Source organism: Eptesicus fuscus, chromosome 9 (assembly GCF_027574615.1).
Source record: "Eptesicus fuscus isolate TK198812 chromosome 9, DD_ASM_mEF_20220401, whole genome shotgun sequence".
Classification (NCBI taxonomy): domain Eukaryota; kingdom Metazoa; phylum Chordata; class Mammalia; order Chiroptera; family Vespertilionidae; genus Eptesicus; species Eptesicus fuscus.
Genome location: NC_072481.1, coordinates 92,967,277 through 92,992,946, shown reverse-complemented (window position 1 = coordinate 92,992,946; position 25,670 = coordinate 92,967,277). Strand labels below are relative to the sequence as shown.

The window sequence follows — 25,670 nt, the reverse complement described above, 5'->3', positions numbered from 1 at the left end:
TATACTGGAGGCCCCTCCCCACCTCACAAAACAAAAACAAAAGCACAGAAAAACAACCAATTTGGAGTATACAGATGAGATTCAGAGGGGCTAGTTTGCCCTGTAAGAGGTGATACATTATGTCCTCTCAGTGATTCACACTTAGGCAAGAACTAGGCCATCAGGTCCTTGCCAGAGATCTGAGTTCCCTAGACTCAAAAAGGTGCTCATTTCCTGAGTAATCCACCCTCATCTAGGCTGCTACTGGCAGTGCCCAGACTGCTGCTGTGCCTGCCCTGCTGCCCCACCCTGCTCCTTCTGCTGCTCCGCCCCAGCACCCCGCCCCAAGCGGCGCCCTCTTTTCCCACAGGCCCAGAGCTGACTCACTTCAGGGAAAGCTTGTGCTGTGGGCATTGTCAGCTCCCAAGCCCCTCCCACTCAACACCCACTTCTGGGATTATTTAAGGGCGGTGCTTGCATTGCAGGCATCTTCAGATCCTGAGCCTCTCCCAGGCACCAGTGAGGAAAGGGTGAGGTCCCTGCACCAGGCCCATTAGGGAAGAGAGACTGAGCCAGTGGGGGCTGCCCAGGGCTGGGATCTGCCAGCTGCCTACTCCTGGCTCAGCCCTGGCCTTTGGTGGGCTGGGTACCCGCAGCCCCTGCCCTTTCGCTGGACTTGCAGCCTGCACTGCTCATCTGAGCTAGAGAGGACACCTGAAACATCCCCACCCAACCCCCTAATCTGGGGCTGGAGTGCCAGCTGACCTGCAATGGACTGGACGCTGCCTTGTGGCTGGAAGCCAGAGTCAAGACTGAGATCATATTTTTATTTCTTTTCCAACTCCCTGCTCCCTGAGCAGTTTGTGACAGTTTTTAGTCAGCCCTGGAGACACAGCTTTTCATTGCTGGGAGGGAGGGAGGGAGGGAGAGAGGGAGGGAGGGAGGGAGGGAGGGGAGGCCCATGTGATCCTAGAGGTTACTTTCCAATAACAACAGTCATACCTGAATGTATTTCTTACAGGGAAGCAGCCAGCACAACTATCCTTCCTTGCCCATCTCTGTGGAAACAAGCTGTGAGACAAGTCAGGATTGGTAAGCAGGCTTCTGGGCTGAGGAGGAAGGCCAGTCACCTGCACCTGAGGGTGTCAGAGAGGATGCTTGTCCCCTGCTCCAGGTGGGCTGCACCCCGACCCTAAGGCCTGTGCTGGGTTTCCAATCTCTCACTTCCTATACCAGCCTTGAGACTTGGGACACTTCACCTCTCTAAATATTCGCAACTGAATCTTGAAAATGAGGAAAATTGATCACTTGGCTGAAATTTGCTTTAATGCGGAGTGGGTAGCTATGATTTTCTAGCAGAAAAGTATCATTTCGGGTAAAGGGTGGGAAATGCGTGTGCTTCCCTGCTGAGTAGGAAAGGCCCAGTCCTGGCTGCTGAGTCTGCAAGTCAGAGCCCTCCAGGGTCCCTGGGTCCTGTCCCGGGTCTCTGATGGATCCTGGTCCGGTTCTCCCCTGTGAGCTCATGAGACAGTGCTCTTGCCCTCCTGGAAAAGGAAAAGGAAGTACAAGTGTCCGGTGTTTCAGGGCGGGGAAGACGTGCAGACCTGTCGTTGCCTAATTTGCTGTGTGCTAGGCCTGTGTCCTGTGTCGTAGCCTCACCATGGAAAAACTGAGCTTGGCCAACACCCGGTTCGCAGTGGACCTCTTCCGCACCCTGAAGGACAACAACCCCTCCGGGAACATCTTCATCTCCCCCATAAGCATTTCCTCGGCGCTGGCCATGGTCTTCCTGGGGGCCAGAGGCACGACCGCGGCACAGATGTCCAAGGTCAGCAGGAACTAACAAAAGGAGCCTGGGTTCCCTGTGAGTCCCTGCTGAGAAGGCGTGCCTTTGAGCTCTTACAGGTGTTTTAAACACTGTACTGTGTGTTCCACAGCGACACAGGACGAGGCCAGACTTCCAGAAAAGCCCCAAGAACAGCTCACTTACATGCAGGCTCTCACTCATGATTGAGTCCTTACTGAGCACATACTATGTGCCAGGCCCTGTTTTTTGATTGGCTGAGGATACAGCAGTGAAGAAAGCTGTGAACGCCCCGGTGGGGGCTGCTTCTGTTGCAGTGGGCAAATCTTTGAAGGCATCTCCTCCCCATTCAGATTTTCCAGTTTCTGCTTTGCATGCAACCCGCTACTCATTAATAAAGGCCTGCTGGGCAATGTTACCTTTCAGCACAAAGTAACACAGGGAAGGCACCGAGTGGAGAGGTTGGCGGTGTTGCCTTTTTGAGGGAACAGGCCACCGTGGGATTATATACTGCTGAGGCCTAGCCCGGGGCCTGGCACAGGTGCCTGTGTGGGTAGGAGGGTCCGAAGGAGAGGAAAGAAGTGAGGTATGGCCGCTGCAGGGACTGGGCCAAGCCCTGGGTGGTAAGGCAGGTCCCTGTCACAGCGAGAAGAAGCAGTGACGCCTGGCCTTCCACCTGGCCTTCCTGGGTGTGGGCCGAACCACTGTGCTGTGTGGTCTTTGTTGAATTCTGAGCCGGGACCTCCCGCTCTCCTTGAAGTAGGGGAAAGAGTACAAGGTGCCAGCAACTGGGGAAGGTCCAGCCTTGGATTCAAGTTTATCCATCTGTTCCAGCTCCAAATCTTTTATTTCCGCATTTTATGAAAAACCAATGGTCGTTACCACTGCAGACATGAAAGCACTTTTATATTTTCCAAAACCCACTTTTTATTTTACCCCCGGTAATAATGGTTAGTTGCTTCTTGCAGGGTAATGTCAGCTTCTATTTTGAGGTTTATCCAGGCACTGTATTACCTCTGCAAAAAAATAGTTTTAATGGTTCCCCTGGTTTTTCATTAAAGCAGATCTATCACAGCAATTATGCAAGCATTCCCTATCCTGGTGAGTAACTGGGCTTTGTACATTGTGTAGATTTATTCTTTGTGTGTAAAATAAGAATCCAGCCCAGGACTCATAAAACCATAAAGGGATTCTTGATTTGTAACATGAAAATTAAACTTTTGGTGAATATTAAGTTTATAGATGTTATTTTTAAGTTGCTGATGCTGATAGTGTAGTTTAAAAATCCCCTCAATTCTGTAATACCTTTGTGCTCCCACATAGGGGATGATTCTCAATTTTACTGTTTATTTCTGAGAACTTTCAGTAAAACTCTCTTTGATACAGAATTTATATATGAATATACCAGTTATGATTTTCTTTGGAGAAAAAGCAGACACAGGTAAATATTTAGCCTATTAACCACTTACATTCATGGGACTATTATTATAAAAAGAAGTGATATAAAAAGAGCTTATGATGTAATTAAGTCTCACAAATCTATACGTTTTAGATTCCCTATTCTTTCGTTCTCCAATGAAATTTTAATAAAGTATTGGGCTGATATTAATAAAGTATTAATAAAATATTAATAAAGTATTAATAAAGCTGATGTTACTGAAATTAGTAATATAAGCATTAATTTAATTTGATAGGAGCAAATGTCAAGGAATCTGTTTCAAAATAAATGGCTACAGAAAAAATGTTTTCTCTATTTTAGACTCTTCACTTCGATGTGGTTAAGAAGATTCATTCCCGTTTCCAGAGTCTGATTGCTGATATCAACAAGCGCGGGGCTCCCTATATTCTGAAACTTGCTAACAGGTTATATGGAGAGAAATCCTATGAGTTCCTCCCTGTGAGTACTTTACTTTCACATCTAAAACTCACCAAAGAGTGCAGACATTTTCCAGCACAATCAAGTCACAGACGTCAGTTTTTATTTTTATAAACATTCAGAAAGCAATACAGAATTTACACATATGGCAGTGTCCCCATTAGAGATTTGATTTCATTAGATAGTCTTCACAGGAACAGATTGACCCTGGCTGTTTTACTAAAGCAAGAGTGAATTCCATAATTCACTCCCCAGAACAGTCAGTGTATACTTATTTCTGAAAATGTTAGCCAAAGGTTAGAAAAGACTTGGTAAATTTTATGGAACACCAAAACTACTGAACTGTACCCTTAAAATGATTAAGGTGGTAAATTTAATGTTATGTGTTTCTTACCGTAATGCTAAAGTATAAGGGTTAGCATTTTTTTTGTTACAATGAAATTTATGTCTTTTAGGGCAATTTCTAATGCTTTTAAGGATTTTAGAAAACCATTTCTGTATGTAGTAGGAGTTATTTGTGGGGGTGTTTTTTTTGTGTGTGTTTTTTTTTAACCTTTTTTATTTTAAACAGGAGTTCTTAGCTTCAACCCAGAAAATGTATGGAGCTGAACTGGCCAGTGTAGATTTTCAGCGAGCCTCTGAAGATGCAAGAAAGGTGATAAACGAGTGGGTCAAAGGGCAGACTGAAGGTAAGAGAGTGGGCCGAATGTAGTCATTCAGTAACACTGGCCGTTCTTTTCCTCCTTCCACTTCCCCAGCCTGCAGATGATTCCCTGCCCTTTTCCTCTGCCCTCACCCTCTCGCTGGGGCTAACCTCTGCCACTGCCCAGAGCCAGACAGCTTTTAAATGTGGAAATTCCTCAAAGTGGGAACTTCAATGCTTTCACTGAAGCAGCTAAATATTTTCCCCATAAATTCACAAAACCACATTTAAAAATTAAAACTAACATTGAATGTAGGATAAAAAGGATAAAGCTTTGAGGAAAATCCATTTTGGCCAGATTATGGAAAAGAATCCTATATAATAAAAGCCTAATATGCGAAGTGCCTGCTCATCCAGTCAGCCTTCTATTCAACCAATCAACGTGTAATATGCTAATGATATGCTAAGGCCACTCAACTGCTCACTATGATGTGCACTCACCACCAGGGGACAGACGCTCCAACCGGTTGGGACTGAGGGAGACAGGCAAGATATGCCCTGGTGGTCTCCCCCATGCCCTTCCTGACTGGCCAACCTCCTGCATCCCTCCCTGGCCCCGAGTGTGCATCGGTGGGGTCCATCCGCTTAACCTATGCCCTCTCACAATCCGGGACCCCTTGGAGGATGTCGGAGAGCCAGCTTTGGCCCAATTCCACTCAAAGCAGGAGCTGCCCCTTGGTGGTCATTGAGCTCCCACAGGGGGAGCACCACTCAGCCAGAAGCTAGGCTCACAGTTGGTGAGTGCAGCGGCGGTAGTGGGAGTTTCTCCCGCCTCCAAAGCAGCGATAGGGATGTCTGACTGACGGCTTAGGCCCACTCCCCATGGAAAGTTGGGGGTCCCTAAGCCGGCAGTCGGACATCCCTCGAGGGCTCCTGGACTGCAAGATGGCACAGGTCAGAACGAGGGACCGAATTTGGTGCACCGGCCTCTAAGTCTGTAACAATAAAAGCATAATATGCTAATTAGAGGAGACAACCTTCTGGAGACCTTCCGGGCGAAGCTGTGGCAGTGGGGGCTGAGGCAGCCACAGCAGCAGGGGCCAAGCCCCTCGCACGATTTTCATACCTGGGGCCTCTGGTATTCTCATACTTGTGACACAAACTCCTGTGACCATAGTATTTTGGCAAATGTCTTATCTAAGCTGTCGGGGTGGCTCCATCTCAGCTGTTTCTCCACCACATCTCTCTCTAACCTCATCAAGGTCTGAGGCCAGGCACTTACCCAACACCTGTCTCCCATCCAAGGCGTTCATCATGGCCATGCTGTGGTCACAGGGGAACTGGTGTTTCCGAGGACTAACTGTCCTCACCTTCGGATTTCTGTTAAAATACTGTCTGTGAGAGCAGCTTCCACCTGGAGGCTTTGGAGAAATGACTTACTTAAAAATCATTTTCATTAAGAAATATTGTTTATGCCTGCCACAGAATGGCCATTCACAAAGAAGGCTCATTGTTTATCATATAATGCAGAGAAGATTGTCCTGCTTTTAGCTTTTAAACCCTTTAGTTGGTTTACTTACAGTTGAAACACACTGGCAGGGTGTTCCTAACTTAATACATTAATGGGAATTAAATAAAAGGTATCAATTTGTATTGCATTACAATACAATTCAAAATTGGAATACTGATATGTGAATGTTTTAAAAAAAACAACTTACTTTATTTCTTTAGGGAAAATTCCAGAATTGTTGGCTCCAGGCGTGGTTGATAATATTACCAAACTTGTGCTAGTTAATGCCATCTATTTCAAAGGAAACTGGCAGGAGAAATTCAGTAAAATGGCCACAACCGATACACCTTTCAGATTGAATAAGGTGAGATGATGTGATTATAAAATTGTTCTTTGCTCTAAGAGAACGCAGATAATAATGTGAGTGTCTTGGTTTTTTCGACTGTTCAGAAAGACACAAAAACAGTGAAAATGATGTATCAGAAGAGCAAATTCCCACTTGGCTACATCGAGGACCTTAAGTGCCGGGTGCTGGAGCTGCCTTACCAGGGCAGGGAGCTCAGCATGGTCATCCTGCTGCCAGATGACATCGAGGACGAGGCCACGGGTCTGAAGAAGGTAACGGCTCCCACGCTCATGCTCATGTTTCCGTCTGACCCAGCGGGGCTGCCTGTGTGTATGTTGAGTGGTTGTAGTCCATCAGTGTTTGCTACTCTGAAGCCCTAAGATGAACTTTTCAGCGACTGTCAGTGAACAGTTGTGGTGGGTGACATCTAAGGACCTATGTTAAATTTAACATGTCAGATGCTGGCCGTCCGCTGCGCGCTGCTCACCGCCCAGCTGGCCGTGCCGGGGGCTGCGGCGGCCCCGTGGCGCTGTCAGTGCTGGAGCTGGAGAGCGATGTGCTGACCAGCAGGCCCGGCGCCAACGTTACCCTGACCTGTCCAGGCGGGAAACCGGGGGCAATGCCACGGTCCACTGGGTGCTCAGGAAGCAGGTGACGGGCTCGAGCCACGACTGATGGGCTGGTTTGGGAAGGAGGGTTTGGACTGGTTTGGGAAGGAGGCTGCTCCTGAGATCCCTGCAGCTCAGCGGCTCCGGGAACTGTTCAGGCTACCAGGACGGCCTCCGGGTTGGAACCGTGCGCAGGCTGGTGGCGGGTCCTCCCGAAGCGCCTCAGCTCTCCTGCTTCCGGAAGAGCCCCGCCAGCAACGCCGTCTGTGAGGGGAGCCCGCAGAGCCCCGGTCCCGGAGCACCAGGGCCGTGTTGTTGGTGAGGAAGTCCCAGCACGGTCCGGCGGGGAGTACCAGAAGTTCTCCTGCCAGCGGTCAGTCCCCGAGGGAGGCAACGCTTTCTACAGCGTGTCCCTGTGCGTGGCCAGCAGTGCTGGCAGCAAGTCCAGCAGACCCCACACATTTGAGGGTCACGGAATCCTGCGACCCGACCCACCCGTCAACATCACGGTCACCGCCGTGGACCGAAACCCCCGCTGGCTCACTGTCGCCTGGCAAGACCCGCCCTCCTGGAATTCCTGTTTCTACAGGCTGCAGTTTGAGCTCCGATACCGGGCCGCACGGTCCAAGGCATTCACAGCACGGATGGTCCAGGAGCTCCAGTATCACTGCACCATCCGTGATGCCTGGAGTGGCAGGAGGTGCGTGGTGCAGCTGCGCCCCGGGAGGATTTGGGCACGGCCTGTGGAGCGAGTGGAGCCAGGAGGTTCTGGGCACCCCCTGGACAGAACCCATGAGCTTTTCAACTGCGCCCACGGTGGAGGTGTCCTCCACGAAGGCACCTACTACCAAGAAAGACGAGGACAGCATCTCCTCAAACTATCCCACAAATACGACAAGCTTCCCAGTGCAAGTCTCCAATTCCACTGTACACACTCCTGGTGGCCGGAAGCCTGGCCTTCGGAACGCTCCTCTGCATTGGCGTTGTCCTGAGGTTCAGGGAGACGTGGCAGCTGCAGGCCCTGAAAGAAGGCAGGACCAGCATGCACCCACCGTATTCCTTGGGACAGATGGTTCCCGAGAGGCCGAAGCCCACCCCAGTGCTGGTCCCCCACATCTCCCCGCCGGTGTCCCCCAGCAGTCTGGGGTCGGATAACACCTCCAGGCACAGCCAACCCCATGCCAGCGGCTCACAGAGCCCGTATGACATCAGCAACAGAGATTCCTTCTTCCCCCAGTAGCCGGCGGGCTGGCGCCTGGCGGGCTGGGGTGTCAGACCCGCTGAGATGTGTGGATGGCAAAGCACACGTGGCTTCTCACCGTCGTTTCAGATCATCTCAGGTGCGTGGGGCCTCTGGCTGCGCTGTCACGGAGGGGCCTCACAGAAGGTTCTGGGTGAACACAGGTGTGCTGGCCTGATCAGAAGGAAGAGGTGGTTGAGTTTTTGAACCCCTCTTTCCCACAGCCCTGCCTGCAGGGGTTACAGTGAACGTGGGCCCCGTGCAGGGAGCGCTGTCGAGTCCACTGGACACTCGGGCGGGCAGAGCCGGGCATCTGCAGAGGCCTCGGACCCTGGGCTTCGTGTGGACAAGCTGCCGGCCCCCTGCTCACCTGACCTGGCACCACATGCCGCACCCTCAGGAGGTGGGATGGATTTCCAGCCAAAGACACCCCCCCAACCCGAGTCACCTATCTCCTGGCCCACGGCACAGTTTCACCTTCTAGCTCAAACTCTTGAAGCCCAAGAGCCTTTGCAATTCAGTTTCCTAGGCCTGAGGCTGGCGTTTCTTCAGTCGCCCAGGCTGGGGGAGCTCTCGACTGTCTTGCCTCTCCTCCCCAAGCTGGATACAGCTGAGGGGGGCGTGAGTAGCATCTCAGGACCAGGTGGTTTGAAGTGGAATTGCAATGAGCTCCTCATTAGCATGTTGCTCAGTGTGAATGTTAACCTTAAGCACCTGCTGAACCCAGAAGCCACTGCACTGACTCAGTTTCCCTCTCTGGATCCCAGGACTTGAGGGGGAGAGAAACAGAGAGGGAGTAGGGGCGTGGCGACAGGGTCTCCACTCACAGTAACGGTGCTGGGTGAGACGCAGCCTCTGGAAACCTCTATTCTCCTTCCTCCGTGCCCCCCCTCCCCCGCCCCTGAAAGGAGAACAGCATTGGGGAAGGGCTCCCGCCTTTGGGTGGGCGGGGGTGCCAGGGAGACCAAACTGTTGGACTCAAACTGTTTATTGTGTTTTCACCTGAGCCTGAGTACCGAGGAGAGAACGTATGTGAAAAGACATAAGAACCGGCAAGAATGTATGTTAACTTGGTCTTTACAGAGCGCTGAGGTTCTCCCTGAGAGCACGCAAGGCCCCGTGCTAGCCGAGCGTCTGTAGGTAAACAACTCGGGCAGAAGCCGTCACTGTGTTTGGCACAAAACTGAGTCAAATGAGAAAGAGGAGGAGAAAAAAGAAATGATTTTCCCCTCTTAGAGAAGAGACTCTGGTTTCATTCTAAATTTTGTTTTTGTCTTAAAAGTGAAAGAAATTGCCTGCTGCTTCTCTAATTTAAGGGAAGAGCAGCTGTGACTCCTCCCTTTCTCCCCCCCATCCCGCCCCCCTCGCCCCCCCCCCCCCGCCCCCTCCCGCCCCCGAGGTTGGGAAGGACCGGCTTCTGGGTTGGTGTTGGGAAGTGGCCTCCCAGGGCTGCCAAGCAAGGTCAGGTGCAAACCCCCACCCCCCACCCCCGAGAGCCAGGAGCCCTGGTTATCGGGGGCAGGGGAATTCACTGCTGCCCGCCCTCAACCGGTGCCTTCCTCTTCTTTAGTTCCTTGAATTTGATTCAGTTCAGCTAAATGTCTAGCCGTGACTCTGAGACTAACCCACTTCAGCTCACTTTTCTGTCCGGGCTTTGAAAATTCAGTGATGAGCGGGGTTCCCCAGACTAGTACCCTCCAGCATCATGGGGTGTCCCGGAAGGAGGCTGTGATTAAAATCCGTTGGGTAACTGTGGACCAAAAATTTACCAGACCACAACCTTTTCTAGGAGTCTGGCCTTTCAGAAAAACACCCGCCAGCACCGGGCAGGTGGCAAAGGGTGAACATGACCGCCTTTTATTTGCTGTTTGCTGGTTTCAAACTGTTACTATGTTGGGCAAGTGGCGCTTTTCATTGCTGGCTTTGACTCAAGTGTCAGACCCCATTGCTGCCTTAGGCAACTCTCTTAAGTGTGACGGAAGGCAGGCAGTGTGTGTGTGTGTGTCTGTGTGTGTTTCTATAAAGTTTCTTTGAGAACGGCAAAAATGCTGTTAAAGGGAAATATTTAAAAAAACAAAACAAAAACGAGACTGCCTGAGAAAGGGTGATTCTGCCCCTGGTTCTTTAACGCTTTATAAAGGTTTTAACCACAACCTCTGTTACCAGAGCCAGGAGGAGCCGTGCTAATAGGAGATGTGAAATCAGATAGCTCCTGATGACTGAGAGCGAGGCAGCTTTGATCTCCAAATTGTTATTACTTTCATTATTATTGTAATGGAACTGCTTTTTTTTTTTTTTATTGAAGAGGGTGTTTTGGTTTTTTTCTTTACATTTTTATAAGCTAGTGTACATGAAGGAAAAGTGTTTGTCTTCTCTGGGTTGTGGGCTTTGCTCAGTGGACACAGGTGTACACCCTACGCTTTCTCTGTCCTCGGACCTATGGCCCGTGACCCTGTGTTTTCAGCCCCCGGGTCATTCTCACCTGTGTTTCTGCAGCTCACGCGCTGCCTTTTATCCTCAGCAAAGGTCTCCTCTCCCAGTGCCCGCAGCAAGCTGCCACAGCCAGCTGTGAGAGGTTGGCATGCTGACAATGGAGAGTACACATGACAACTTATCCTTCTGGGTTGGAAAAGTTACAAATATGCTGGTTCAGGATCTTAACTAAAGTGGTCATTAATTCGTGTAGCATTAAGAAACTGTTTGTTCAGATGTCAAGGGGGCGGCCTTGGCTGTGCCTGTGAAGCCATTGGTAACTCAGAGAGCTCTTTGCTCGGATGGGGCCCAGGCCCCCGCTGGTTTTCTGCCAGGCTCTGGGCTCACTCTGTGTTGATTTCCCTGCTCTCCTGGGGAGAGAGGGTGGTGGCAGGAAACACCTTCATTAGGTGTGGAGTCTGCTGCTGGGACTGGGGCGGCAGTCCACCTGGTGGCGAACAGAGCCCCGTGGAGCAGGCGGGGAGGGACCGTGGGGTGTGGGTGTCCTGCAGAATGCCCAGGAACCTCTTGCCCTGCTGCTTGGTGCGGAGCTGTATTGCCCCCTCTAAGGTTGACTCTGCTGGGGAGGAAGCTGGCATCCAGCTCCAGGTGGAGTTGGTGAGAAACTTACCTTAATTTGGAGAAGCAGGGGCAACTGTTCGGTCTTTCAGACCATGAGCATGGAACCCAGTTTTCCCATGTGGGCAGCGGGGCTGCCACTGGAAGGCCGCCTGGCTCCGGTCCTGCACCAGACGCTCCTGAGCGTCCCCTAGAGGTCCTGCCAGCATCATATGCGCTCTGTGGTCTGGTGCTGGCGCAGGTGTGTTTCTATGGCAACCTTCATGATTTTTGTTAATTTGCTAATTTTTATTTTATTTTATTTTCAATTATGGCTGGCATTCAATATTGTTTTGCAACCTTAATGATTATTAAGGAACATTCTCAGTTGTATGAACATATGCTCGAACCAAGATCTGCTTTAGAAGGAACGGATTGGAACAGCATGTAGCAAGGCTGTTAATTAATAGGGAAACCATTTTTGGATGGCGATCACACAACTGTTAAATACCTCAACTTTTCTTTTGGAGATGAAAATAATAGTTTTAAGTTTTTATTTTTTTTACCTAATTACCTAAGAGCAAATACCAAAGGCTGATGTCTGTATATGGGGCAAAGCGTCAGTATAATATGTATTTCAATGTTTTATTGTTTTATCAGCTATTTTGCATTTAAAGTGAAAATTGTGTTTGAAATAAACAATTTCTAAAGCTGAAAAAAATAAATAAATTTAACATGTCAGTGGCAGCTCACAGAAATTTTCTTAAATGAACTTTAGAGGAAAGTGCAGTAAAATTAGAATTATTTTATTGAAACAAATATATTAAAATTAAAAATCCCTAAACATTTATATTACATAGCTTCACCTTATACTATGAGATCCTATTATTACACTGGTCATTCTCATCACAATTCATATAGATTGTGAATTAAATTTCTAAGAGCTACATGGCAGAGAAGACCCATATGAAAGCTAAGCCTATTTTCTCATATGAACTTTGTATGATGTTTCTATTTTATTTCAGTTAAAGGCAAAGACATTTCTTGTCAGGCTAGGACTAGGCAAATCTGTGAAGATTATGGTTTTCTTTAGTGTCTCTAGCCTGCTGTGTGGTTTTTCTCTACCCTCTCCCTAACCAAACTGTTATCAGGAAGAGGTCCAGTATTAATTATTTGCATGTATAAAGTCTGCATTAAAATCAGTATGTTCCTTCTTTTAATTGTATTTTCATATTTGTCTCTTCTCTGATTATAAAGAGAAATTCTCCAGCCTCATAAAAGACATAATCAGCATCAGTAGAACAAGTGGAATGATGGGTCCATTCTAGTCCAATAGTAGTAGTAATATGCTAATGATAATAGCTGACATTCTTGTGGCACTTACTGTGTCACATTAAATCATTTAATGCTCACAACAATGCTATAAGGTGGGTACTATTATTAACCCTCTCCCAATTTTAGATGAGGAACTAGTCCCTTTTCTTTTTTTACCCTCAAGCTAAACGTAGTAGAGATTACTTCAGCACAGTGAGTTCACAGAAAACCACAATGATCAGTAGGGTTCAGAATAGAAGAAATAGAATAAAATATTTGAATTTTACCTTGTACCAATCAACCAGTTAAAGGAATAACAGCCATCCTGGCCTATCACAGTAATTCAGTGTGGTAGGGGTTTAGGAAAGCCTGGGTTGATGGATGGGTGGGTGGGTGGATGGATGGGTAGTTGAAGCATCTGATGTCCAAAGTTCCTGTTACTTGGGCCCTTGATGGCTTGGAACACAGGTCTGTTCTATTACCACCAATTGCCGAAAAGAAATGAAATCCTCAAAATGGCATCTATTTTGGTACAAAACATGAAAGAAGCTAATTAGCAACTGATAACATGAGTCCATTCATGTAAATACTGTTTATTACCTTGCTTATGTGAAGTAGTTCTCACCTCTTCTTTTGCCCATTCTCATTTCAGATCGAAGATCAATTGACCTTGGAAAAACTGCATGAGTGGACCAAACCTAAGAATCTGAGTTCCACTGAAGTCAAAGTCCACCTGCCCAGGTTCAAGCTGGAAGAGAGCTACAACCTCAACTCTCACCTGGCCAGCCTGGGTATAGAGGAGCTCTTTACTACCAGGGCTGATCTGTCTGGCATGTCAGGAGCCGGAGATCTTTTTATATCAAAAATTATCCACAAGTCTTTTGTGGAAGTAAATGAGGAGGGCACAGAGGCAGCGGCTGCCACAGTTTTAACTCTCAAGACTTGCTCGCTTATGGGAGATGAAAATTTTGTGGCCGACCATCCATTCATTTTTTTCATTCGACACAATCCCTCAACTAACATCCTGTTCTTAGGCAGACTTTGTTGCCCGTAGAGATTGTGGAAATCCAAGGCCAAGCTCAGAGCTTTGTCACTGGCCCTTTCAATGGTGATAGATTTCATATATCTTCCGCAACAAATCTACCATCCCAATCAATTCTCTAACTTCCTTTGTAATGTCAGCTCTGTTGGCTGTTTACACGCATTAACTTTGGCATAGGTGTCTATTTTCCTTTCTTTATATTGAAAAATTCAGTGATTGCTTTTGAATGCACCAAGCAGATATGTAGATGCTTGACAGTGTAGTAACTAAGAAACTGCTGTACTCTCTTGATAGCCATGAGAAAAATTATAACATTGTAATTTATTTCACAGATAGACTTCTGGAAGCTATGATAGAGAGACATTCATTGTTGAAGGGAGGCTTAAAAACAGACATTCAATTGAAATAAAGGAGAGCAGCCCAATTAAGGGTTGGATTATGAAGATAAATTTGCCTTGGCCAGTGTTTCTGACCCTTTGTTCTACAGTGTTACTGACCCTTTCTCCTACAGGATTAGTATTCTATTATAGCCCCTCTGATTTCAAACTATTAAAGAGCTTATTTTCCATTCCACCTGGTTGGTAGTTTGTGTGGGATCACAAGGAGTGAAGAAGTAAGTGTCTTGTCTTAAAAGATGCCATGAAACTACAAAAAGGAAAGTGTAGTAGGAGAGACTGTTAAGCAAGAGGGGGTGCAAAGAACACACTGTTACCAGCTTCTTGTGTGTTTTCTGTAAGGGCTCCTGATTTCCATCATCTAGTCCAGACTGTGATAGCAATGGGATGGCTTTATGCAATGCTGGATGGGGAGGGGCTCTGTGATCATTATAAACCTTAGTCAAATGCACTCCTTGGAATGGGGATTGAAATGCTGCATTTTCTTGCTCACTCAAAACTGGTTGGCTGGATAATAATATTTCCTAAGATTCTGCTAGCCAGACTGTTTCAGTCCTCTTCTTTCTATCTGATCCCAGAAAAGACAGGACTAATGGGGTTCTTGGACTGAAAATATTGACATCCATGATGATAGTCAGTGACTCCATGAAAGAAAAAGATTTTAGCAAACTTGTTGACAAGCTTTCCTTTCTTTTTTTCTTAAAATACAGTACTGGCTTCTACAACATTCAAGGTTCTCTTAGGTATAGGAAAAACAAGAAAAGCAAGTCACTGCATTCTGTAATCCTTCTCTTTGGGCTCTTATGCTAAAATCTACTCAGTGATTTAGAGTAAATTGTGCTATTCAGATAGAAACTGAACTGCCTGGTCCCATGCAACTCTGCTCAAATCCTTCTCTTAATATATGAGAGAACAGGCTCGTGTAATAGAAATAAATTATTAAAGGTTAAAACACCTAGTAAACTTCAGAGCAGAAACTAGAATTCAATAAATATTTTATGTGGAGAACATCTAATTCTTTACTGTAATGGTGAACTAGGTAACTGAGACTTTTAAACACAACAAAAAAACCAAACCAAGCAAGCATGAGCCCAAAGGCAGGGGATCTGCCATGATTATGAAGAAGTACTCAGCAATCTGGGGTAAATTGGTGACTATGGAAACTGGGGCCACTTTTCCTCCAGGGGCATTTCCCAACCCAACAGAGGTAAAGAGGGCATGAAGCAGGGATTTAGATGATGCCTAAGGCCTGGTAGGCAGAATTTTGGCTTGTCAAGTATGGGGGCCCCATTGTGACCCTGTGCTTTCATTTGGCAACATAAGAACTACACTCTAGGAGCATGACTGAAGTAGCTCAGAATGTAGCCCTGACATAAGTGTATTTCTAATAGCACATGATCTCACTCATCTAGGGGAAATAATGAACAACATAGACTGACAAACAAGAACAGACCCAGAAACAAGGAGGCATGGATCAGACTGTCGGGCCTCAGAGGGAGGGTAAGGGAGGGTGGGGGAAGAGGGGAGAGATCAACCAAAGGACTTGTGTGCAAGCATATGAGCCTAACCAGCAGTTAAGGACAACAGGGGGGTGGGGGCATGTGTGGGGAGGGGTGTGGGATGGGAATGGGGGAATGAGGACAAATATGTGATACCTTAATCAATAAAGAAATTTTAAAAAAAGAAAAAATCCTCCTATCTAATAAAGAGGGAATATGCTAATTGACTGTCCCGCCCTCAAAGATGGCGACGCCCACAGCCCATAAGGAGGGAATATGCTAATTGACCTCCCTGCCTTCAAAGATGGCAGCACCCAGAGCCAATAAGGAGGGAATATGCTAATTGACTGCCCCACCCTCAAAGATGGCAGTGCGCACAGCCACAAGGTGGCAGTGCCCAGTCCCCTCAGCCCCACCAGGATGGCATGCACACAGCCCGGCCACTCCCCCCGGCCTGCCTCCAGATCTCCCCAGTCCCTTCAGCCCCTCAGCCGCCCAAGGCCAGCCCAAGGTGCAGGTAAGCCTCCAATGGTAGCTGTCCAGCTGCCCAGGGCAGCCCGAGGCTCGGGTAACCAGGGCAGGCTAAGGATTGCGCTGCTGGCAGTGGCAGCAGCAGAGGTGTGATGGGGTGTCACCTTCCCCTGATCACTGGGTCACATCCCACCTCTGAGGGCTCCTGGATTGTGAGAGGTGGCAGGCAGGGCTGAGGGACCCCCCCACCAGTGCATGAATTTTCATGCACCAGGCCTCTAGTTTAAATATAAATTTAAATAAATATTGACCATATAAAACAATAGTAATAATGTGTGCAGAATTTCAAACATACACAACAATAAAAGAAATGATACCATTGATGTTGGAGAAGAAAAATAGAGGTAAAATTTCTGGAGTCCTTGCATTTTCTGCAAAGAGAATAAAAATACAATTACAATCACTAGCTGCTTAATGACATTTTGGTCAACAACAGAGTGCATCCACCATGGTGGTCCCACAAGATCATAATGGAGCTGAGAATTTCCTATTGCCTGGTGATGTTGTAGCCACCATAACACTATAGTGCAAGGCATTACTTGTGTGTTTGCGGTGACGCTGGTGTAAACAAACCCACTGCACTGCCAGCCACAGAAAAGTATAGCATATACAATTATGCACAGTACGTGATATTTGATAATGGTAGCAAATGTAGTTATTATATTATAACTTTTATCATTATTTTAGACTGGGTAATTTTTCTATTTATGAAAGAACAATGTGCTGTAAAACAGTATGGGATGTTACAATGGCAGCAGCCTCCTACATTTTGTGTTTCTTGTGTTTCTTGATGGAATCATTTTCTCTTGTGCTGGACTTAATCTCATGCTGTTTTTTACAGTAACATGTGTACAGAGTTTTCGCCTAGGAACAATAGGCTACACCACACTGCCCAGGTCTAGAGTAGACTGTACTGTCTAGGTTTGTGTAAGTGCACTTTATGATGTTTGCACTACCACAAACTTGCCTAACAACATGTTTCTTAAAACATATCCCAAATGTAGGTGGCACATATCTGTACAATAATATTAGACTAGAGGCCCAGTGCATGAAATTCCTGCACGGGAGGGAAAGGGATGTCCCCCTCAGCCCAGCCTGGACCCTCTCCAATCCAGGACCCCTCAGGGGATGTCCAACTGCCAGTTTAGGCCTGATCCCAGTCGGACATCCCTCTCACAATCCGGGACTACTGGCTCCTAACTGCTCACCTGCCTAACTGCCTGATCACCCCTAAATGCCCCCCTGATGGCCTGGTCACCCCCACCTGCCCCCCCCCTGCAATCCTGGTCACCCTCAACTCCCCCTTCCACCAGACTGGTCATCCTTTACTGCCCCTCCCCCCCACTGACCTGGTCGCCTAACTGCACCCCTCCGCCAACCAGATCGCCCCTCACTGTCCCTATCTGCCAGCATTGTTGCCCCTCACTGCCCCCCCTACCAGCCTGGTCATTCCTAACTATCCCCCGCTGCTGGCCTGGTCGCCCCACGCAGCCTGCTGCTCAGTCCTTTGATTTCTCCTCACTAACCCCTCCTCTGGGGTCTCTGTCTGCTCTCCAGGTGCCTCTTCCATGCACGTCGCCTCCCCTTTGTCAGGGGTCACCCCGTATACAGCCCTGTTCCCTCTGCCACCACTTTCTCACAACTCCTCTGTGTTCTGGGACCCTCAGAATGATGTCCGCCCCACCTCGTCTCTGTGCTAAATAGCCAGTTTCCACTCACAAATCCAAACACTGCTGGTCCATCCGAACTCATTCATCAGCACACACTCACCCCACAGGTCCTCCTTTCTGAGCTTGGAGCCTGGCCAGACCACACTGTGAGCCAAGGCAGGAGGGAATCCTGGCCAAGACTGGGGGGCCAGGCTGGGAAATGGAGCAGAGTGAAGGGACACCTTCTCTGGGGAGGAAGCAGTACCCCCTGAGCATGTGGTGCTTGCGCCATCTACTTGGGAACAGGGGTCAAGGGTCAGAAGAGTGTTTTCAGGGCTGAGGGGTGCCCTGTGGGGTTGGCAGGCTTCAGGGGGCAGCGTGGGGTGGCAGCAGGGGGCCGCTCCAGGTGGAGTAGAAACCAGTTCACTAAAGGAGCTTTGAGCTTAGCAGTTTGATCTGCTGCCACTGCCATACTTAGCCCATTACCTTAAAGTTTGGGCTTACTTTGGGGATGGAGAGGAACAGTAAATGGATTTTCCTTTCACTGAAATATGCATGAGCTTTAAAATTTATTTTAAAAATACACTTCAAAATTGACGCGTGTCAGGGCCATACCACTGTGGGGTATTGAAGCCACCTTGTCTTCATTCTCTGGCTGCAGATCCTGCATCATGGATGCTGTTTCTGAAGCAAATGGCACCTTTCCCCTCCGCCTTCTCAAGATGCTGTGTGAAGACAACCCTTCTCCCAACGTGCTCTTTTCTCCTGCCAGCCTCTCCTGGGCCCTGGCCTGGTCCTCCCGGGGGCAAAAGGGAACACTGCTGCCCAGATTGCCCAGGTCAACTGCCTCTCTGTGGCCAGGGGACCGGCTGCCTGAGTTCTCAGGTGTTCTGCTCTGCTGTCTCCCAGCCTCACGCCTCAGGGGGGAGATGCAAAGAGCAGGGATGGCATCTCCGTACCTCAGATTTTTAGGAAAAGTTTCTCATTAATAACCTGGTAAAATGATCAAAACTTTTCCTATGACATTGTCTTCGTTTAAAAAATGATAATGAAATCATTAAGCAGCTGAGATCTAATCTCATTTCTGGAATAAAAGACTGTGAACTATGCTTTTCTTTGGTAAGGAAGGATAGATTAATGTCTACTTCAAGTCACTGATATGCCAACTTGCCCTCCTAGCTCAGGTGTAAACAGAAATATGCAAAGAGGGCGAAAACCATGTACCTATTACACATACTGATGTCCTAACTGCTAGTTAGGAGAGTTTAACAAATACTCAGTAAACATCTGGAAATGATGAAGGTTTCCTTTCTGTTTGTTCCCTGGGGCTTTATAAGGTGGTGGGGGGGGGGGGGAGGGCAAGAACCGGTGCCTGAGGCAAGTCCTACAAGCTGGCATCATAGCTGAGCTCCTGGCCATGCACACACCTTCACTGTAGACTGTTGGCCAGTGGGACTCTGTTTCCATATGAGGTCCTTCTCCTTGAGAATCCTCTTCAGTGCAATCACTCATTTAAATCCCTTCCGGTGCATGGGACGCAGGAGCGCAGGTTTACGGTGTCCTCTAAACCTAGTGAGGTTTCCGGTGTTTTAGGCGAACCAGGCGGAGAGCCTCTCAGGAGTGGTTAGAGCACCCAGACCTCTGGTTCCCACACCAGAGCTCCTGACCCTCCAGTGCCCCAGGAGACCACGGATGGGAATCCAGAATCAGCTTTGGATTCCGATTAAGCTCTCAGAGGCTCACAGTCTTTCCCACAACTACTGTATTTTGGCCATTTCTCTTCAATTTTTTTAACACTTTAATTGCATTTTTGAGGGTAAAATTCAGGGCTATGTTTTCTTCTACTTAGTGCATACTTATGCTTTTCCTGGGATGCAAGATTTAAAAAGAACCTCTTTCTGGACCCCTCTCATCCTTTTCATTTTTCGTGTTGCTCATGTTCTAACAAAATAGATCAATTGAGGCAGAAATCCCAACTCCTTATTCCCCTTTGCTGTGTTCTCTCTTCTTCCCACCTCCCCTCCCTTTCTTTCTCTGTCTTTTCCCCTCTGATTCTTCCCTCCACCCAATGAGGGGGTGTTTCTGTAGCATGTATTAAATACGCAATAAATGTAAAAGCTATGCCCTTCAAAGGAAAATTTTGTGGAGCATTTTGAGACCAACAAGAGAATATCAATCATTTAAAGTTATGTTTCCAGGCACTCTCCTTGAGCACAGAGAAGGACATTCAGGTGGGTTTCCAGGTCCTTCTTGTGGAAGTGAACAGTCCTGGCTCTCAGTTCCCGCTCTGATCGGCCAGCAGGCTCTTTGGAGAAAAGACATTTGAATTCCTCTCAGTAAGTTGAATCAGCAGAACAAGAAAAGGTGTATTCAAAATATAGAGTCTGAGAGGAAACCCTAGAAACTTATGGTAAACATAGTTTTAAAAAATTCATAGTTCTCTACGTGTACCTTGAGTTGTTTAAAATGTGACTAGTTCCAAAAAAATGCATTTATCTATTTCTGGCCATTCATGGCTTAGTGCTTACCCATTTATTAATTCTGATATTTTCATATCTAGTCCAATAATATATAGTCACTTTATGAGATGTAGGCTGCTTTTCATAAAAAGATGAAATATTCAGATTCTTTTGGAGACTTGCTGATATTTTCTTTAGGGATGCAGCCTCGTTACACACTTTTGTCTCCAAAGACCTTTTAGGAGTCCTGTCTTCAGTTCTATCACGCTGAGCTGGAGCAGCTTCCCATTGTCGAAGCTGCAGAAGGGTCCAGGAGTCATATCAACACCTGGTGTCAAAGATGATTGAAGGTTAGCACCCATACACCACCCGCACCTCCTCCCTCTTCGCTTCTCCTCTTCCTTCACCTCTTCTTCCTCCTTCCCCTCCTCCTCTCTCTCATCCTCCCAGTCCTGCTCTTCTCCCTTCTCCTCATCCTCACCCCCTTCTCCTTTCTTCCCTCCTCTTCCTGCTCCTCTGATTTTACTAGTGTTTCAGATGATCAGAGTAATGTTGATGGGCTGGGCTGCGTGGCATATTTGAACTTTATCCACTCGTCAAGGTTCCAATCCCATGCTCAGGTTTTCAACAACAGAGAGTAACTTTTGTCCATTCTCTCAGGAATTTATTTGACTGATGTAAATATCTGAAGAAACCCTTAGGCCCTATTTTCTTTTTTATAACTTACACTGAAACATACTGGTCCGTATCTCTCACAGGCTGCATGAATCCATCATCTCTGTAGCAAGGAGACTGATGGTCAAATCTTCCCTGAGTCGTGCCTTGGGCTCCATCACCACTGCCTTCACTGGAGAGAGGCCCTGGACTGCTCTTTGGGGAATTAGATAAAAGCCTCCATTTAACCAAGTGTGACAACCAAGGCCCCTCCAGCCCACCTCTCAGTTCTTGCTTCCTTGTTCTCCCGCCTGGGGCAGTGTTTTTCCTTGAGTGATGCAGAAGACTTTCACCGCCATCGACTCTGTGGATGTTCCTGGAGCATTGGTGATCATGAATGTATCTCATATGCATTGTTTTCCATTTCTGAAAGTAACAATGCAAATATGAAAAAGAATGTTCGGCTTTTGACTAATAATAAAGTACCTGCCAATAAATGTTATCAGGGTTTATTCATCATGCCTTATAAAAATCAACTGGATATATTCTTTCCTTTTCCCAAAAGGTAAAATTCCTAACCTGTTACCAGACAACTCTATTAAAAAAGAGACCAGGCTGCTTCTTGTCAATGCCATGGACTTCAAAGGAAGATGGAATGGACCCTTCCAGAAAACATGCACAAAGAAAATGCCTTTTAAAATAAGCCAGGTGGGGAAGCTTTCAAAAACCCTACTAGTTTGATGAAAAAATTAAATGGAAAATTTTAATTTTGTGAAAGCATGAATGATTGGTTAAAATAGTAAAAAACAACATTTCTGGATGGAATTTTAAACTCGGTAAAAGAGAACTAAAGGAAACAATATTTTTTTACATTTCATTCCTCATCCTATTGTCTCTGTCAATTTTTATACATTCATTGCTGCCACCTGTTTCTGGAAACTTAAGGTATTTCTTCATGTGCAAGTTGTTAAATAGGAAGCGAAAAACAACAGCACACAGGTGTTAAGGAAATATGATACTTGTGTGCATTGGAGGTATAGAGGGAGTGAATGTGAAAATATATTCATTAAATCATGTATTTTAAAACGTAAGTATAGACTTGGCTTGCTGTCAATTAATGTATCATTAATTGTAAATTATGTATAAATTGCTACTATTATAACAACTAAGACTTTAGTCTTGCATTGAGATATAATAACCTCAATAAGGACAGACTTTGAAATAGTTTTCCAATCCTGAAATCCCTGCAAAATACCATTTCAGAAAATTGGAAATGTGTATAGATAATATCCCCCTCTTTTACCTTTTTTGGATAAGGTGTACTTTAAATAATCAGCTCTCTTGTTGCAAAGCAAGGAGTGGAAAACATTTTAGCACTGACTTTAGAAACTATGTTAATTTTTATAGTGGATGGTCTATAGCAACTTTAAAAATTCAGTTTAATAAGTCTAATACTGCCACTAACTTCTGCATGCATATACCTTTCAATAATATAGAAATCACCTCCCAGTAGTAGAATATCAGACTTGGAAAATTGAATGTAAATGCATGAAGACACATCTGGTTCTGGGTTCTGGCTAAGAGACTATTTTCTGACAGGGCAGGTCCACCTATATTGCAGTCACATGCTGTGAAACTAGAAGTTTCATCCCACTTTTTCAGAAGCCCTTTTTCTAACTAGATAGAATCCTTTGATCACATGTTTTCTTAAATACATTTGCAGAGCATGTTTCACACAAGGAAAATCTGGCTTGTTCCTCTGGAAAATGCAGAGTATCGCACTGATCTTGCTGAATTACACATCTCCTCATGGGGCTGCCACACCTGCTCACAGCAGATGCCGTGCCATCAGGACGGAAGGAGCGGGGACTTTCCGAAGTGCTCCCTGGAGCAGGGATATTGTTTCCACCACGGCTGCTAAGCCCTCCCCTGGAGTCTGCGCTCATGGGGGAAGGTTACTGCCTTTTCCACCTGTGCTTTCCTTCCAGGCTCCTCTGTTTGTTCCCCTCTGGAGGAGCAGAGGCCCGAGCAGATGATGTTCCAGGAGGCCACCTCGCCTACATAAGGAGGCGAAGGCCCGGGTGCTGGAGCTGCCCTCTGGGGGCGAGGAGCTGAGCATGCTCATTCTGCTGCCTAAACACAAGGTGGACCTCAGCCAGGTGAGGTGAGCCAGGGACACCCCCCCTCCCCGCCCCGTGCCCTTCCTCACAGGACAGAGCTCTCACCAGCTGTGTCTGCCTTTTAACCTGGTGACGGGGCCACAGGCTGTGGAGCACGGTGTGCTACAGGGGGCTTTGGACTCTACCTGCTACTCAAGACCCACTTCTCCAGTATGACCTCTCCCAATTATTACCTCAGGGGCTCCCCTTTTCTCCTCTCTGAACCGGGCATAACAAGAACATCTCCCTGAGGGTTCTGATGAGGATGAAGTGGGGGTAATCCACGGACAAGCTTAGCACATCGCCTTGTGTAATAAGCCCACTTTAACTGGGTCCTTATCAGTGACCTGATCATTGTTGTTAGGGGTATATTGTAAAGAGCCTTGTCTTGATTCAGAACCTGAATCAGTGGGTGGGAACAAGCTCAGGCATTAACCTAAGGAAGGGGAGGTGAGGAGGGTGGAGCCAGGGCTCAAGGCACAGGGTCAGGAACAGTCCCCACTGGCTCTCATCCCCCTTCCCCTAGCCCCCGCCCTTGTTTTCTGTGAGCATGGGTCCTAGGGTGAGAGGATCCACCTCTGCTAATAGGCTCTGGCCCAGCACCTGGTGGGCCATGTCCCGTGTCCTGAGGGCTGAGTGCTGGGGGCTGCAGCCCTTGGCTCTGCCTGTGTCCCTCTCCTGTGAAGCTGCTTCTCCACAAGGATGCGGATCCCCTGAGCTGATCTTTCCCCTGGGCACGTACTGTGAGCCCTTTATTTGTCAATCTTGTTGCTTCGCAGCAATGTCTTCTCATCTTCAAGAATAAGCACATTCCCAGCTGGGGTGACTCAATGGTTGAGCGTCAACCTATGAACCAGGATGTCAAGGTTCCATTCCAGGTCAGAGCACATGCCCAGGTTGTGGGCTGCATCCCCAGTATAGGGTGTGTAGGAGGCAGCCTATCAATGATTCTCTCTCATCATTGATGTTTCTATCCCTCTCTCCCTCTCCCTTCCTCTCTGAAATTAATAAAAAAAAAATATTTTAAAAAAATAGAAAAGAATCAGCAGAGTGAAAAGAACCAAGTGCACAGTCAGCTGGGCAGTGACTCTTGTCGGGATGAGAGCACGCCTCTCAGGAGTCCTGGGAAGGGGAGGGCAGCCTGGTCTCGGTGCCTCTAGGTGGTTGGAGATGCCCCTGATTGGTATGGAAGCCACATGTGTAACAGCACGTGGGCAACATCTCACAACCCTCCTGGCAGGTAAAGGTGCCTCTAGTCCTGTGTGACCATCAGCACCCACCTATAGGAGAAGGAAAGGCACGTGAATGTTCTGTGTGCATATTTATATGTGCTGAAGTATGAATCCTAAAGGCAAACTCTGGTCTTTCAGGAGGAAAAAAAACCTCACTTTTGAGGAATTCATAGCCTGGACCAAGCCATCCTGGATGAGGAGCACTGACTTGGAGGTTTTCCTTCCAAGATTTCACCTGGATGAGGGCTATGACATGGCCCCTGTGCTTCAGCGTTTGGGAATAGCTGATGCCTTTCAAGGGACAAAGCTGACTTTCCCTCAATGTCAGTCAGGAAAGAGCTGTTTCTGACCAACATTGTGCACAGAAGTTTTCTGGAGGTGAATGAGGAAGAGACCGAGGCTGCAGCTGCCTCAGAGATGGACATGGCCATCAGCTACTTGGTGTTGTACCGGCAAGATTCTGTGCAGACCATCCCTTCCTTTTCTTCGTCAGGCACAACAAAGCCAACTGCATTCTGTTCAGTGGCAGGTTTTCCACTCCATAAGGGGGGCAGTTACTGTGCCTGTGAGCATTTCCCTCTTCCTGTGTCCTCAAATCTCACTCTACAGCTCAGTCAATTCACAGGGCAAAGGACAGAGTAGAGTCCTCATCTGGCTGAATGATTGGCCATGCCTCTCCACACTCAGCTGTCCCTATACTAACCACTCATTATGCCACTTAATCAATATTATAGGGCAATACACTTCAGTGGTCACTGTTGTATTCATGATACATGCCAGACCCCATAGGATGGCATGCAAAGTTTTCCTATATGGCTCCAGACTTATTTCTTACTCATTCCACTGGCAATGAATTCTTGTTTCATTGTGCTCAGTCTTGTACTCGCTTCTTGTCACATACTTGCCTTAGTCAGACTGCTTCCATGGCAGTATGTGCTGTGAGCTGTTGTTACTGTTTCATACTTTTTCTGGTGCTTGAACTTCTTAAGAGGTTTCTATAATGTACATTTTTATTTTATCTTTTATTGACTCTCCCTGATCATCTAGTATGTGCAAACAGGAAGTGGGGACATAAACAGGTGGAATCCTTTGACACCTCGTCATTCTTACCTGCGCCCCAATTGGACAAGCTGATGTTATTAAACTTATCATGTGAGCCCCTTGTAATTAAACACCTCTCTTCATGTTATTGTGTTTCTCCAATGACAAGTCTAACAATAAAAACAATATTCAACTCTTAAAAAACTCATTTCCAATGTCATCTTCTGCAAGAAATTATTCCTTTTCTGTATAACCAGATGTGCATCTTTGACCTCTCATTAGATACAAGAAAGGACATTTCTCTAATGGTAGTTGCTTTATTTATTGATCATCTCTGTTCTCTAACTAGACTTTAAGGTCATCAAGGTTTGAGACTATATTTTGCATATCTATGTCCCACTTATGATAAGTAATTTGGTGATAGATTAGCTCTGTAAATTTTTAAAATAAATATTTTTATTGATTTCAGAGAGGAAGGGAGGAGAGAGAGAGAGAGAGAGAGAGAGAGAGAGAGAGAGAGAGAGAAATATCAATGATGAGAATCACCCATCAGCTGCCTCTTGCACACCCCCTACTGGGGATCGACCCCCAACACAGGCATGTGCTCCAACCAGGAATAGAGTTGTGATGTCCAGGTTCATGGGTCCACGTTCAACCAC

The 25,670-nt window shown here is 47.0% G+C and overlaps 2 protein-coding genes and 1 pseudogene across 3 annotated transcripts; all 3 read left to right on the top strand.

The window, feature by feature from the left end:
- Positions 1-444: 444 nt before the first annotated feature.
- Positions 445-13,965, top strand: LOC114229669 (leukocyte elastase inhibitor-like). Of its 2 annotated transcripts, none has more exons than XM_054721561.1 (8): positions 445-509; positions 1,001-1,071; positions 1,633-1,807; positions 3,543-3,680; positions 4,231-4,348; positions 6,034-6,176; positions 6,263-6,430; positions 13,003-13,965. In XM_054721561.1, the coding sequence occupies exons 3-8, from the start codon at positions 1,640-1,642 to the stop codon at positions 13,402-13,404; spliced, it is 1,137 nt and encodes a 378-aa protein (XP_054577536.1). In that variant the 5' UTR covers positions 445-509; positions 1,001-1,071; positions 1,633-1,639; the 3' UTR covers positions 13,405-13,965. The 2 variants fall into 2 exon arrangements, with proteins under 2 accessions (XP_054577536.1, XP_054577537.1); XM_054721562.1 differs by having other exon boundaries at positions 1,613-1,807.
- LOC103304569 (interleukin-6 receptor subunit alpha-like) lies at positions 6,617-8,006 on the top strand (annotated as a pseudogene).
- A 4,172-nt stretch (positions 13,966-18,137) lies between the features above and the next one.
- SERPINB9 (serpin family B member 9) lies at positions 18,138-24,515 on the top strand. Its single transcript, XM_054721172.1, is given in 11 exon segments — positions 18,138-18,255; positions 18,258-18,304; positions 19,665-19,802; positions 20,159-20,275; positions 20,717-20,723; positions 21,145-21,287; positions 22,594-22,640; positions 22,642-22,743; positions 24,112-24,266; positions 24,269-24,412; positions 24,415-24,515. Coding segments are annotated over 11 exon segments (1,119 nt in total).
- Positions 24,516-25,670: the final 1,155 nt, after the last annotated feature.

Coding starts and splice junctions, on each gene's coding strand:
- LOC114229669 (XM_054721561.1), top strand. CDS start 1,640: ATGGAAAAACTGAGCTTGGCCAACACCCGGTTCGCAGTGGACCTCTTC. Junction 1,808..3,542: donor CCGCGGCACAGATGTCCAAG/GTCAGCAGGAAC, acceptor TCTCTATTTTAG/ACTCTTCACTTCGATGTGGT. Junction 6,177..6,262: donor CACCTTTCAGATTGAATAAG/GTGAGATGATGT, acceptor TCGACTGTTCAG/AAAGACACAAAAACAGTGAA.